The 15,971-nt window shown below is 39.2% G+C and overlaps 1 protein-coding gene across 1 annotated transcript in view; it reads right to left on the bottom strand.

Moving 5' to 3' along the window:
- The window catches only part of PREX2 (phosphatidylinositol-3,4,5-trisphosphate dependent Rac exchange factor 2), a gene marked incomplete at both ends in the record, with an annotated part of 282,561 nt that overhangs the window by 12,517 nt on the left and 254,073 nt on the right, over positions 1-15,971 (bottom strand). The window contains one exon of the mRNA XM_079722715.1: positions 7,309-7,411. Coding sequence (XP_079578841.1) covers positions 7,309-7,411 — 103 coding nt within the window. The remainder of the gene's footprint in view (positions 1-7,308; positions 7,412-15,971) is intronic.

Raw genomic sequence — 15,971 nt, 5'->3', positions numbered from 1 at the left:
CATTCAGCCAGTCTGTGTCTTTTTGTTGGGGCATTTAATCCATTTACATTCAAGGTTATTATCGATATGTATGTTCCTATTACCATCTTCTTAATTGTTTTGGGTTTGTTTTTGTGGGTCTTTTTCTTCTGTTGTGTTTCCCCCCCAGAGAACTTTCTTTAGCATTTGTTGTAAAGCTGGTTTGGTGGTGCTGAATTCTCTTAGCTTTTGCTTGCCTGAAAAGCTTTTGATTTCTCTGTCAAATCTGAATGAGATCCCTGGTGGGTAGAGTAATCTTGGTTGTAGGTTTTTCTCTTTCATCACTTTAACTATATCCTGCCACTCCCTTCTGGCCTGCAGAGTTTCTGCTGAAAACTCAGCCGATAACCTTATGGGGATTCCTTTGTATGTTATTTTTTGTTTTTCCCTTGCTGCTTTTAATATTTTTTCTTTGAATTTAATTTTTGTTAGTTTGATTAATATGTATCTTGGTGTGTTTTTCCTAGGGTTTATCTTGTATGGGACTCTCTGTGCTTCCTGGACTTGGATGACTATTTCCTTTCCCATGGTAGGGAAGTTTTCGACTATAATCTCTTCAAATATTTTCTCAGACACTTTCTTTTTCTCTTCTTCTTCTGGGACCCCTATAATTCGAATGTTGGTTCATTTAGTGTAGTCCCAGAGGTCTCTGAGATTGTCTTCAATTCTCTTCATTTTTTTTCCTTTATTCTGCTCCTTGGTAGTTATTTCCACCATTTTGTCTTCCAGCTCACTTATTCGTTCTTCTGCCTCAGTTATTCTGTTATTGATTCCTCCTAGTGTATTTTTCATTTCAGTTATTGTGTTGTTCATCTCTGTTTGTTTGTTCTTTAGTTCTTCTAGATCTTTGTTCAACATTTCTTGTATTTTCTCAATCTGTGCCTCCATTCTATTTCTGAGATTCTGGATCATCTTTACTATCATTACTCTGAATTCTTTTTCAGGTAGATTGCCTATTTCCTCTTCATTTATTTGGTCTTGTAGGTTTTTACCTTGCTTCTTCATCTGTGACGTATTTTTTTGCCATGTCATTTTTTTTTTTTTATGAGTGGAATTGTGTTCCTGTCTTACTGATTGTTTTGCCTGAGGCTTGCAACACTGGAGTCTGTAGGCTACTGGATAGAGCTGGGTCTTGGTGATGAGATGAGGACCTCTGTGAAACCTCACTCTGATGAATATTCCGTGGGGTCTGAGGTTCTCTGTTAATCCATTGGTTTGGACTCACAGCTCCCACTGCAAGAGCTTCGGCCCGACCCCGGGCTCATGAACCAAGATCCCGCAAGCCACATGGGATGGCAAACAAATAAAAAAAATAAAAAAATTTTAAAAATAACAATAACAAAGTAAAAAATAAAATTAGACTAGGAAACTAACAGATATGTTAGAAAGAATATAAAAATATAGATGAATCAACAACTGGAATGTACAACAGTACCACAATAATAACAAAAGAGGGGGGAGGGAAAAGAAAAAAAAAGGGGGAGAAGGCCTTGGCTGTGGAGGGCGGGGTCTAAGCAAAGGTGAGGTTTGGGTGGTGGGCGGGGTGTATACTTAAGACCTTCCAGGCTGGAAAAGGCCCTGGGGGCTGTGGGCGGGGGCTTAGTCTCAAGAAACAGAAGCGGCCAGGCGTGCCCCCCATCCCTGGTCTCAGAGGGCTGGGGACCTCACCTCGGAGCCTAGCAGGCTCCCTGGGCCCAAGTGGGTGGGGTAAATGCCCTCCGTTCTTCTCCCGCTCCTCCTGGAGGGCACCTCCTGCATGCCTCTCCTGATCTCCCCGGCCTCAGAGGCACTGATCCTGTCTGGCCTCCACTTCTCCTCCCCTCTTATTCCCCCCACATCCTACCGGTACATTTGGGGGTTCCTCCTGTCTCCTTGGGCCTCAGGGTCTCCCACCAATGGCCAGCAGGCACCCTAGTTGTGGGGAGACGCTAACTTGGCGTCTTCCCACACCACCCGAATCCCTGGCTCTTTTTTTTTTTTTTGCGGTACGTGGGCCTCTCACTGTTGTGGCCTCTCCCGTTGCAGAGCACAGGCTCCGGACGTGCAGGCTCAGTGGCCATGGCTCACGGGCCCAGCCGCTCCACAGCATGTGGGATCTTCCCGGACCGGGGCACGAACCCACGTCCCCTGCATCGGCAGGCGGACTCTCAACCACTGCGCCACCAGGGAAGCCCCTCCCTGGCTCTTTTTAATGGAGAATGATATTTAGAACTCAAGATCTGGACAGTGGGTATGCCCATTACTACTACTGGTGTGTAAATGCTTCTAGGTCTTCTCAGTGGGCTGAGCTAGTTGATTAGTGTAAACGTACTCAAACATCTATATTTTTTTCTACATCTATCTACATCTATGTGTGTGTGTATGTGTGTATGTGTCCATGCATTCAAGCTGACACTTCCAGTTCCAATCCAGTATCCCAGGGTTCATTCTAAATTCCAGGTTTCTCCCTTTCCTTACTTGTAACTTCTTTCTCAGACAGTAAGAAACCTGACTCTCAATATTTACAATATACTTACTTATTTGTTCAGTCCTACCAAAGACATTAACTAGTTTTAGAATCTCTAAATCGTATCCCTGTGAGAAATAGATTTACTAACTGGAGTATGGTATTTTTGTATAATTATTTTTGTCTTTAGTCTCATATTCCATTAAATAATTTCTAGAAAGATTTTTGCTTAAAAGGTTTCAAATAAAATTGAAGCTCATCACGCTGAACAAATCTGCTGGTATACTCCATTTGGAATTCAACCATATAATTCTTCTTATACTTAATATGCCAGCGACTTGCATTTTTACACCTTGCTCATGTTTTCCCTCTACTAAACACCCTCTCTGTCCTTTTCCGTACATGTCTGCATCACGTTTATCCTCCAAGGCCCAAATCAATTATCAGTTGGTCATTCACTATATTAGGTACTGTTTTAAATGCATTCAGTATTCAAACCTCAAAACAACAGTATGAAGCAAGCATTATACCATTATTATCTTTGTCTTAATAATGAGGAAACGAAGCAACAGAGAAGCTAAGCGTCTTGCCTCAAATCATACAGACAGTAAACACTGGAGCTGGGATTCAAGCTGAGGGTGCATGGCCTTAGAATCTGTGCTCTTGGCTACTATCACATATTTACTTTCTGCATGAAGCCTTTTTCTAGTTCTCCTAGGTAGAACTAATTCATTGACTAAACATCACTTAGCATTTAGTCTATACTGGGTATCAATGTAGAAACCAGTGATACCATCATGACATACACTCGGTGTCCCAGCCATTCAGGGGCTCACAGTCCACTTGTTTACTTGTTCCCTGTTTTACGTCCTCATGCACTGAGGTTGTGCACCCCGGAGAGCACTTGCCTGTGGGTGCACCATGATGACTTGCCCACACATGTCCGCCATGAGGCTAGGCAAGAAGCTCATCGTCCTTGGTCTTTGTTCTTAGTGCTCAGTATAAAGCCCTGATACTGGGGGTCAGGAGACAGAATTCTTCAGAATCCAAATTTTTATTAAAAAGGTCAGAAAAGAATTTGGGGTAGACTTCTACCAAAAAATACTTGGAACATATAATTTAGAGGATAGGAGACTTTAAGCTTATAATGTAAATTAGAGCTTCTACCTCAAACCATTTGTTTTTTTTTTGGCCACACTGCGCAGCATGCAGGATCTTAGTTCCCCAACCAGGGATCGAACCCGTGCCTCCTGCATTGAGAGCACGGAGTTTTAACCACTGGACCTCCAGGGAAGTCCTCAAACCATTTATTAATCATATCAGTTGGTTATGTAAAAATGCTTCCTAGGATTATTATAATCATTACCCACAAATTGCACGGGGTACAGTATCTTTCCTTTCTTTTATCTTTTCTTCTAACTCAACCAGATAATTAAAACAACTCTATTAAAACTACATACATGAAATCTGTTCATGAAAACTATACAGTTGGCCACCATATTTGTGGGTTTTGCATATGCAGATTCAATCAGCTGTGTCATTGATCCACAGTTTGTCGAATCCGTGGATGTGAATCCATGGACTCAAAACCCGCGGATACGGGGGCCAACTGTATTCATTGTGCTCCTCCACCATTTTATGTAAAGGACTTAAGCATCCAAGGACTTGTTATCTGTAGGGGCTCCTGGAACCAAATTGTGGCAGATATGGAGGGAGGTCTACACTGCAATTAGAAATAAGAACAGTAAATCATGATGAAAAGCTCCTTGTTCTTCAAAAATAAACTAAAGATCTTAGAAAATATTATTCATTAACCAGGTAAACATTCTAACCACTCTGTCTCTGGAAAGCTGAATATAAACGATTAAAAGACAGAAGGGTCAGAAAAGTTAGATTTTTGATTCACACTTGTGTTCGAACTACTCAGATCCCCCCACGTGGGTAAGAGTTGGTTTGTAGATTGGATCCCAGCCATTAATCCCACTGCCTGTAACTGCTGAATACTTGAAAGAGGATCGGCCACAGAAGGAATATTGCAAAAATCTCCCCTGGGCACCAGTCCACCCCAATTTCTATGAAGAGAGGACCCGAGGCTCCATGATCTTTCACAAAGAAGGCAGAAATCAGGTCTTTGTCTGAGAACCACTTGGAGGTGTCATAACTTGGAGCAGAGAAACAAGCAACAAAGGTAGGAAGCTACCCATCCTAAATGGATTTATTAACAAAAAAGAGGAGGGAGTGATAAACACTGAAAAATACTGCAGTTCAGAAATCAACTTACAAACTTCGTAAGTTTTCAGTCTTTTAAAATTATACTTTATAAATATATGATATATTAATAACTAATAATTAACTAATAATCATTTATTATTAGTTAATTAATATACAAATAAATTTTAAAGAGGCTTGAACCAGTTAAATAAGTCATTAAGGCCTAGGTAATATTGTTTTCACTTTTCCCATCTTTATTTTATCTATCTCAGTTTTCAGTTGTAAGAAGTTAAAGGTTTTGATTATTCAAATCCATGTAGTAAGAATGTATATGTAGCCCACTCATAATGACCTCTTTACTGTATTATTCTTAAAAAGATCAATTATCGGGGCTTCCCTGGTGGCACAGTGGTTAAGAATCCGCCTCCCAATGCAGGGGACATGGGTTTGAGTCCCGGTCCGGGAAGATGCCACATGCTGTGGAGCAACTAAGCCCATGCGCTGCAACTACTGAGCCCACGTCCCACAGCTACTGAAGCCCGGGTGCCTAGAGCCCGTGCTCTGCAACAAGAGAGGCTGCCACAATGAGAAGCCCACACACTGCATTGAGGAGTAGCCCCTGCTCGACGCAACTAAAGAAAGCCCGCGCAGAGCAACGAAGACCCAACACAACCAAAAATAAATAAGTAAATAAATAAATAAATAACTTTATTAAAAAAGAAAAAAAAGATCAATTATCAGTCTCTTAGTCTTCCCTTGGAGACAGCTCCTCCAAGTCTTACTGCAAACTCACTCTAACAGCAACAGAGTGAAACTGAAAGCTTAATCTCTTGCTGTATGTTTTAGCACCCAAATCCCAACACTGATATGGATAATCACAAGTTTACTTTGATCTACTTTTTAAAACCAAATTTGAATATCTACCAAAAAACATCCTTCCCAAACCTGCTGCCATTTGCATCTGTATTTGCCCTTTTCTAGCCGAACCACACTGTGTCATGTGCTTCTCACGGATCTGACCTTTACTTAGCAAATCCCTCTTGGACCTTGTGAGATCTTGGTTTTCAATATTCAGCTCTGCAGTTCTCAACCCGAAGCACCAACGTACATGTGCTTGCTCCACCTCATCTCTGCAGACCCCTGGCTGGGTGCTGGCCTCACTCAGGACTGTTTCCATGGATTTTTCTTTTGATTTGGTTGACATTCTATAGTGTAATCTTGGGAGCAAATCCATAGGGATTTATATGTTTGCTTGAGAGTTATACATTAAGTCTTTAGTAAATAAAGCAGACATAATTACAAAAGTGTATCTTAAAAATTAAGTCACTCACTATCACTGGATAACTCAAACCCAATCAGCAAGTCGAGAGATTTGTTAAATCAATTTTCTGAGGTAGCCCTAATAAAAGGTGGCAGAATTAAATATAAAATTGATGTCTTTTAACTTCTTTTGTCTCTCTACTGACTTGCGTTTTTTCTACTAGATTAAGCACATTTTCCTAATAATCGGTACATTAGAGGTTAGTGCATTTTTGTTAGCTTTTTAAAGAATCTTAAGGGTTCAAAACCAAACTACCACACTTAAAATACTACTGAGCTATTGTACAGAAAGTTCAGGGAATTCCCTGGTGGTCCAGTGGTCAGGACTCCGAGCTTTCACTGCTGAGGGTGCGGGTTCAATCCCCAGTCAGGGAACTAAGATCCCGCAAGCTGTGGGGCACAGCCAAAAAAAAGAAAGTTCATTCACTTTGTAAGAGTGTATTCTCACCTATAAGTACTTCAGTGACCTAAAGACAGTCCAAAGGCAGCTCTTCATCTTCTGCGGGAAAATCTGAGGCACGTGTTTTATCTTCAGAATAAGGCATAAACTTCTTAGCATGGTGCAGAAGTCGCTTTGAGATCTCCAGAAGCAAGCAGGGCCCTCGACTCTGTCCTCTTCCTCCTTGCCCCTCCCCGTCCCCAGTCTATTCCCAGCCTTCCTAAATCACCTGCGGTTCCCAGAAAATGTCACGTCCTTCTTTTTTTAAATTTATTTATTTATTTTTGGCTGCGTTGGGTCTTCGTTGCTGCGTGCGGGCTTTCTCTAGTTGCAGCGCGTGGATTTCTCATTGCGGTGGCTTCTCTTGTTGCAGAGCATGGGCTCTAGAGTGCAGGCTCAATAGTTGTGTCTCACAGGCTCTAGAGTGCAGGCTCAGTAGTTGTGGCGCACGGGCTTAGTTGCTCTGCAGCATGTGGGAGCTTCCCGGACCAGGGCTGGAACCCGTGTCCCCTGCATTGGCAGGCGGATTCTTAACCACTGCGCCACCAGGGAAGCCCACATGTCCTTCTATCTTGTAGTTTACGCTGCCCCAAATCCACTTCTGTCCATTTGCCTGGCCACCTCCCCTTCTTCCATCAGGTTACCTCTTAGACTTCCCTTTTCTCAGGTTGTCTAAGCTTCTTGGAGAACCCTCAAAAAGATGCCTGTGCGGTCTTCTTCCCCAGGAAACAGTGTTTCTTGTTCACCACTCACTTTCTGAGCCTGGAAAAGTGCCTGCCACATCCAGGTACCTGTCAGACACCTGATAAACGAACCAAGGAACCTTCAAATCCAGGGCGTGAGAAACAACTTCCTAAAATGTGTTGAGACTCACCTGCTTCCGCATCACATCTGTAGCCTGCATGATGTAGCAAGGAGGCAGTCCGTGGCTTCTGGCCAGAATGATGGCCTGCTCCAGGGTCACGCTCAGGGTGCACCTGTGGGCAAAGGCAAGGGCAAGTCAGACTCCACCGGTCCCCGTTAAGCTCTTCAAGACATCTGGGGCTGCTAATGAAGGGTGGAACAGTATGCCTCCTGGGAGAAGTACTCATTTTTCCCTGGGTATCTCCCATGTACTCTTGAGGTACCCATGTTAATAAACTTCTGTCGCTTTTCTCTTGGTAATCTGTCTTTTGTTACAGGGGTCTCAACTGAGAAGTCAGAAGAGTAGAGGAAAAATTATTTTCCTTCTCCCACATGAATTTCAAAATCAAATAGCACCAGCCAAGTTCAAAACAACTAGACAATAGACCACTGATTTTTCTACACAGAACACCTGTTTAAAAATAGATTATAGAGGTACACTGCTGGGGTCCTAAATTAAGTATTTAAATTGAAAACAAACCCATAATGAACTCTGTTGAGGAGAGAGTTTATACACAGAAAATTAAGTAAGCAGAATTATAATAAATTTTATCATCAGAAATGAAATTTTATTGGTATTTCATGTAATTTAAAAGAAATGACTTACTAATATCTTTCATTCATGTTTACATATTCATAGTTAATAGAATTATACTGATTTATACCCAATATCTTAGAAAAAAGTGAAATTAATATTCACTAAGGTCAGAATTTTTTTTTAAAAGTGTGTTTCTTGGACCCAATCCAAAAGACTAACATTTTGAAAAGGAAATTTTAATGAGTTATTCAGCAATGTGGTGCCCAGAGCAGCCCCAAAGAAAATTCAGAATTCAGCACCCAAATTCAGTGATTGGTGAGCCTTGGTCCTCTTCCTTCCCTTTAGGGCATTTCTTTTACTTTCTTCCACATTTTTCTCTATAGCAACTCTTAGGGACCTAAGAACCCTCTGTATTTGATAATATTTTCAGGTGCTGGTCTCTGAATTGTTCTTTTAGGGGTACCTTCTGCATACATTCCATAAAAATGTTCGTTACTTTTAGATGTTTTGCCTAACATCTATATTAGTGGATTTTGTTTCACTTCATTTTTCAATTTATTAGTATTCTGATTGTTTTTTCTCCATTTTTGCAATTACCTCTCTGTGGTTTGGTATTTTACAAATGTATTTTTCTAGATCTATTTAGTTTTTCCCTACAAATGAAAGTTCTACGGTGCAATTATATGAGGAATGTCGAACTCATTTATCCCTGGTTGTGAGGCTGTACCACAGAAGCCCAGTACACCTGGTAGATTCAGATACTGATGACTTGCAAAAAAGAGAAACGGATTTAAAACATTACTGCTGTAATTTTAGAAAGAACCTGACGAAATGCAACTTTATTATTACAATTATTGCATTCTAAGGAGAAACACGATCAGTTCCATTGGCTGTTAAATGACGTGAAAAGGAGCTTCCTCGTTAACATTAACAGAGAACTCTTTAGAAAGCATTAAGAACACATATTCACATGGGCTAAAGTTTTATAATTAACTTCTAGTAGTATACGATGTTTATAAATATTTAACGTACGAGTCTGACAATAATATAAAATTGTATATTACATGTACCTGCGTGCATATGCCAATGCAAGCCAAGAGCTATAACTGACAGTTCATGTTCAAAAAAAATCAAATTTTTACAAAGCATTTAATTGTCAGCGAACTCCACACACCATAACCTTTTCCTCCTCCTTAAGGTCTTCTCTACTCCAATTTTAAGTCCTTACTGATCCTAACATTTTAATCAATAAGGCTCATTACACCAGCTGAATGAAGCTAAGAAAAATCTTGATCTTTTTCTAATCATACTGAAATGTGTCCCTGCTTCCTGATAAAGCCTGACTTGCCCTCATCAACTTACAACAAACACTTGCTCATTGTGAAGGACCTTTAACAGGAAGCCTGTAATTTTTATCCATTTTCTTAACCTTTTTAAACTGATTTATTTCTCTCTACTTCAAGCTGTAGTAAACAGCAGTACAGCAGCAAATTATCTGCCAGAGACTTTAAAAGATTTTACTGTAATCTCCTGATCAATCAGCGTGGCCCGTAACATGCTCTCGGACAGGGTACCTCAAAGTGTCACACCTTTAGAACCAATCACATGTACGTCATCTAATAGAAAAATCTAGCTTAAAATGGATACATAAGTTTTATTTCACCAGCATATCAAGAGAAGATGGCTTCGTCTATACTTGCCTTTTTGTACTAACCACTGTGTATATTCCATTTAGGTCCCACCATTAATTTGAAATTTTTAAAAAGTGAAAAAACTGAAAAGAGACAGCCAGGCCAACGAGAGAAATATTGCCTATTCGATTCACAGTTGATTTATCCAATGGAGGCCTAGTTTTTCCATCGCAGCATCACAGAGTTCCATTCTCCTAAATTAAGCATGTGGAAGAGCGCCAGCACTAAGCCCACAACTCTGCTTCCAATATACCATTATTTGTCTCATAGCTTTTTATCTTCTCTCAACTATCTCAATCTGAATGTCAAATGGAAAAATTCAGCATTTGCAAGAAGCATTTTGATTCTGGCATTCTCTGGAAGACTCTAGATCCAGAAAGTAGCACCTGTTTTTTTTTTGTTGTTGTTTGTTTTTTTGCGGTGCACGGGCCTCTCACTGTTGGGGCCTCTCCCGTTGTGGAGCACAGGCTCTGGACGCGCAGGCTCAGCGGCCATGGCTCACGGGCCCAGCCGCTCCGTGGCATGTGGGATCTTCCCATGGCACGTACGAACCCACGTCCCCTGCATCGGCAGGCGGACTCTCAACCACTGCGCCACCAGGGAAGCCCGCACCTGGTTTTTTGATGGTGCGCAAATGTATACTCAGAGTCAGGCTTTACAAGAGATCATTTGATTTTATAGGTACTTCTCTGATTACCAGTGAGACTGTTCTGCTAATTCTGGGCAAGAGAATGAAGGAAACAGACCAAAGGCCAGGAATCCTAAGCAAATCCCATTCCATACGAGATTTCTTATCTGACCTGCGAATTTCCTTTCTAGAACTATCTCTGTTCTCACATTAGGCAGTTAAATTAAAATTTAAATAAATCTACATTTTTACTCCATCCTGGAAAATATGGGCTCTCGATTGTCCAGCTCTTTCCAGCTGCAATATCATTTTAAAAATTTAGACAATTCTTTCTCTCGGAGTCACAAAAGTAAAAAAACAAAATAAAGGTCACAGTGTAGAATTTGTCCTTCATAAAAAGGCAAATATAACATATACACTGAGGAAAGTTGTTCCATGATTTTAGTAATAAGACATCCCAAGTAACAGCTCTGCTTAGGGTATACTCCTGAGAACGTGTACTTGACAGGGCTGCAAAATTATGCAGAAATTGTGCATTTCCTCATAGAAAGAAAAAAGGAAAGGGTCAATACACCTGTGCTTATAATGAATAAATCTTCTTGACATATTTCATATTAAAAATAGATCCCACATCACTCAGAGATTTAGCATAGTTTTAATATGATAAATGTAACCTGTGGCCAATGGGTCCAATTTAATTTGAAAAGCACTTTGATTTAGCAATGCTATGGAAGAGTCACAAAGAGGTAACTTTCTATTCATCCACTCATTCAACGAATTATTTTTGAGTGTCTACTTTGTAACTACAAGTACCATTAAGTGCTGGCAGAAGTAGATTTACTTTCAAGCTAAAATCGTTGAGTTTCAGAGTTCCCTTTTTCATAGGATCCTTAGCAACCTGTTCACATAGTCATATGCTTTTACAAATTTGCAAAAGCCAAATGTTTTGACTGCAAATGGTTATGACTGCTTTTTATGTCCCAACTTTCCTCTGTCATGTTCTGCAATGTTCAAATGGCCACAGTTCTTTCTGGAACTGAGCTAAATGAAGTAGAATTCGGGATCCATTTAGGCTAGGTTTACTGAACCTATGGATATGATTCACAGTCACTTATAATTAGGTTATTACAACATCCTAGTGTAGGAATGGACTCCAGAGCATTCCTACTGCGCATTGTACAGACTCATCCAAGGTTGAAAAGGATGTGCAGGGTCCAAGGCTGTAATGCAATGTGTTCGTATCCTGGTGCACCCAGGACTGTGTGTGGTGCAGGAGAAACAAGGTTGGAATGTATACAGCCAGAAGCTACTCTGTGGAATATTCTTCCATACATTATGGTCCTCATGCAAAAGAACCTTATGGGTTGGAATGTATACAGCCAGAAGCTACTCTGTGGAATATTCTTCCATACATTATGGTCCTCATGCAAAAGAACCTTATGGAGGTTTTCATATTTGACAACAATTTTTAAATTTAAAATAACGTTGATGTTGAAATGTGTTGTCAATTCTTCCATAAGATTATGATGTTATTAGATTATGATAATTACAGGAAGTTCATGACAAACTTTCACCAACATCTCCTTTATAAATTGGGGTTTGGTTGAAATAGAGTTCACATGACTATCATTTGGCACTTGCTAATATGATTCTCTGTGATTTTTTATTTCATATGTTTGTCCCAACTGATCCTAGAACATCCGGTATCAACTTTATTTTGGGTCGAACTGTAGAGTTTAGGGTCATTAAAAGCATGTGAAATGGTCTCCTGTTTGCCAGTCCTATTTTTCGATGCCAGGGGGCTGCAATGAGCAATGGCCAACACCCCCTCCCTCCCTCCCTCAACTCAGTCTCACTGGAGAGACAAAGCTTTGTTTTCCTAAATTGGTTTAAATGCAACATATTGTATTTCAACCATTTGTTAACTCATATCTATTATACTACATTCAGTTCACTTTTAAGACTGCAATGCTTATTTGAAGCAGGTTATGTGTTAATCTTTTTATAAAAACGTTAATCTTTTCCTTTAAGATGACTCATCACATTTCTATAATAAATTAGATAAAAGATTCTCCAAACCGGAGGACCTTCTACATATTTGGTCATTTACCATGATCACAGACAAAAACACCAGTTTTACTTTAATCACAATTTAAAACCTCCAGAGCTCTAAAGCCTCATTTAATGTTGATTCGAACAGGACTGAACAAGGAAGCCAATCTCCCAAGGGTTGAAGTGCATCAAATTGAACACTTGGGGAGATGCATCATCCCTTTTGGGCCACCAGGGTGATGCAGTAACTCACAGAGAAACTGACATGGCAAACCAGAACAACGGTATGTATATGGCTTTGAGCTGTGGATTTCTTTGCTGACTTTCAGCACGTTCACTGCCAGGAACTCTGACGTTTTGCCTGGCAGCTAACCATATTGTTCTCTCCTGGGTGGTCCCGAACTTTGTTATTACTAGTGGAGGGGCATTCAGATTCTAATTATAAACTGACGCCTTAAATGAAACACATGAAAAACTACTGTAATGATGATCTCTGAATTTGTAGCCACAATAATTTGCCTTAAATTCACATTATGTAGATGTTGAAGTGAAAAACAAGAAAACTTAAAAGGTAATTAAAGAGAGAAAAATGCCATCTTTCGCAAGGGATACTTTGCTTTTATTTCTCCATATTTTAAAAATTGAGAATGAGACTGAATATTACGTTGAAAATGTCTATTGTATCCCTCAATAATGTTACATATTCAATTACCAGTAAAAACTGTGCCCCAAAACAAACCCCACTGGAGTCACTGAATTTAGGGATACATGTTTCAACTTAAAAAGTTACTTGAGCAGTGATTTTTTCACTCTTTTGTGCCATAATAATAGAACTGAGGCACTTGGATAAGCTATGTTCATTTTTTTGTGTGTGCTAGCGCAGTATAATTAGCAGGATAATTTCCTGTTAGAAAAATATGATAAATGGAAGACACACACCCACAGTTGAAAGGCATATGTTGGGGTTTCTGAGTTTAAAGGACCATATGCCAAACAATGGTTTTGATCTGCTCTGGAAAAGGCAACATTAGACATGTCCCCTAACAATCATATAAACTGGCTAAGTATTTCAATATTTACTTCAATATTTCATTTGGAATTATTTGCATTCATATACAGGTTAATTTGATTTTGTGCTAGATGAATATAAAGTGAAATAAATATTTAACCATTCTGAAATCAGTGAGTTTTGCCCCACTGTAGAATTCCACCCAATGATCAGAGTCTTGATTTTGTTTTTTAGCTCCGGATTTCCATGTGTATTGCCTCATTTTCACCATCCTTTCTAACTGTGATACTGCCTTTAGCCGCAAAAATAAGAGGGAAAAAATTCTTAGGGAAAAATGCATGGCTCAGAATCTATGTATAAAGACAGCCTGAAGACCCTATTCTTTGATGACATTCTTCCCATGAATTATTTGCCTTTATATAGTTACAGCTGTTTATATTTAGAATCTTACAGATTTAGATCTTAAAACGTAACATCAATTCCCCCGTATTCTATTAATTAAAAGCCAGGTCCATTATCCTTGTTCAAGTGACTGTCACTAATAAGTTATTAGGAATCTAATCAGCCATGGTTCTCCAGGATACTTTATTAAGCTGAAGTTACCTGGGCAGCATTCAAATTTTGGAGAGGATAATAATGACTATTTCAATCCCAAGAGAACGAAGCAGGTGAAATAAGCTGGAACATCAGCAGATACTACTGCTATTTGCCCACCACTCTTTCATACCCAGAAGCTTTTTATGACAGATGGAAGCCTGTGATCACCTGGTCTTATGCACTCTGCAGCATCATCTGAACTTCAGTCCTACAGAGCCTAAGGCAAACTAGTTTCAACAATCTTTGAACTAAAGACACATTTTCTCCCTGTTGGAAAAAATGTAAATGATTCTGCTCAGTTTCCAAATATTTTTACTTCTTCCTTGTGCTTTTCTCATAATCCCATTTAATCAGACAGTAAAAACAAAAAACAAGCAGTTGTAGGAAATATCTGAGTTAGAGATTCTCCATTAACATTTTTTAAAATTTAATCTAAATGTTAAACTTCTTGAAATGTGCTACCAAGTTACTATAATTTAAAGTGTCTGATGAGTTAGTTCTTAGAAACATTGTTTAAAAGACACTGTGTAGTAATGGGTATAGTAAGTAGGGTGCAATCCCAGATCCTCATATTTACTGATTTTTAAATATTAAGTGCCAGCATTCAAAGAAATAAGAAAGTTGTTAGAAGAAATAAGATGCAGAAATTATCTAATTCCTTAAAGGTGTATTGTGCGATATTTTTAGTGTCTTCAACCTTCCCATTTTTGCAAAGCCTTCCCAAAGGAAGAAGATGTGGTCGAGATTAAAATGATTGCTTTCCTAAAATCTTTGTCTAGTCTTTTATGATGACCCCGTTTCACCTCCAGACTGAGATATAAGCTTCCAAGCCGTTCAAACCAAACTCATCAATTACAAGAGATTAATGTATGTGCGGTGGGTCCACATGCTAATATACCTACTCTAGCACCTTTCACAATGATTAATTTCATATTTCTTACTATCCCTCAAACCTCTCCTCTCTGGCTGCACTGCTAGTATCAACTCTTGCCTAGATTGGTGCAACCTGGCTCAGACTCTTCTTGTCTTGCCTCTTCCCACTATTCATCAAAGGCGATCTTTTAAAAATGCAGATGAAAATGCAAGCATTTCAATGGCTTTCCACTTCATAACTTGAAATACAAAGTCTTCACAATATGGTCTCTGATTTTCCTTACTTCTACTCCATGCTTCAACTATACTGTTCACAGTTCTCTGAAGTCACCTCCTCTCACAGTTCTCATATGCTGCTCTCTTCCTGATATGATCTCAGATGCCCTGGTTTGGGTCACATATCATGCCTCTGGTCATGCTATATTATGCTTGTCTGAAAGGTGTAGGGATGAAGAATACAGGCATTAGAGGCAAACTTCCTAAGCTGGATCTTAAATTTGCTAATAAACTCTGTGACTCTGGGCAAGTTAACTTAAGCTACTGAAACTGTTTCCTCATCTGTAAATTGAGTTTAATGATAGTACGCACCTCAGAGTGTTGTCTTCAGGATTACAGGAAATAATTCATATCTAGTACTTAGCACAGGACATAGCATGTAGTACATTCTCAACAAATGTTAGCAATTTTCATTAATATTACTACACCACCACCAATAGGTCAGAATAGTGTCTGTATTGATTGTAACCTTCCTAGACCCTAGCATACTTCCCAGGATTAAGTAAGCATTCAATATACACTTATTGAAAAGAAATGACATGAATTCCTAATTCATGCCCACCGTATTATACGTAACTCCTAAAAGATACAATTCATTTCTTTATACTCTACATTGCCATCTATTTGTTCAAGAAGTGTTCACTTATTAAATAAATTTGGTAAAGTAATAAATGAACTGTAGAGACAATAAACTTTAGGAAAAGAACAATCACAGATTCCCCTACAACTTCTAAATGGTATATAGCTTTTCTGTCATGAACAATGACTTGCATTTCCCTTTCTCAGGATTTAATCACTGCTCGTACCATGGCTTCTGATGAACAACTCTCAGTGAGTTTTGTTAATGCTTGGAAATTATGTATTATAATATATTGATTCATTATTCTTACATTAATTCTATTAATTAACGCTTATTCGCTCATCAAAATGGTCTATGTATCATTTACCTATTTTCCAGGTTCAGAAGAAT

This window comes from Hyperoodon ampullatus, assembly GCF_949752795.1.
Source record: "Hyperoodon ampullatus genome assembly, chromosome: 17".
In the NCBI taxonomy this organism is placed as follows: domain Eukaryota; kingdom Metazoa; phylum Chordata; class Mammalia; order Artiodactyla; family Ziphiidae; genus Hyperoodon; species Hyperoodon ampullatus.
Note: the sequence above shows the minus strand (reverse complement) of the source record. Positions and strands in the feature narration are given on the sequence as shown.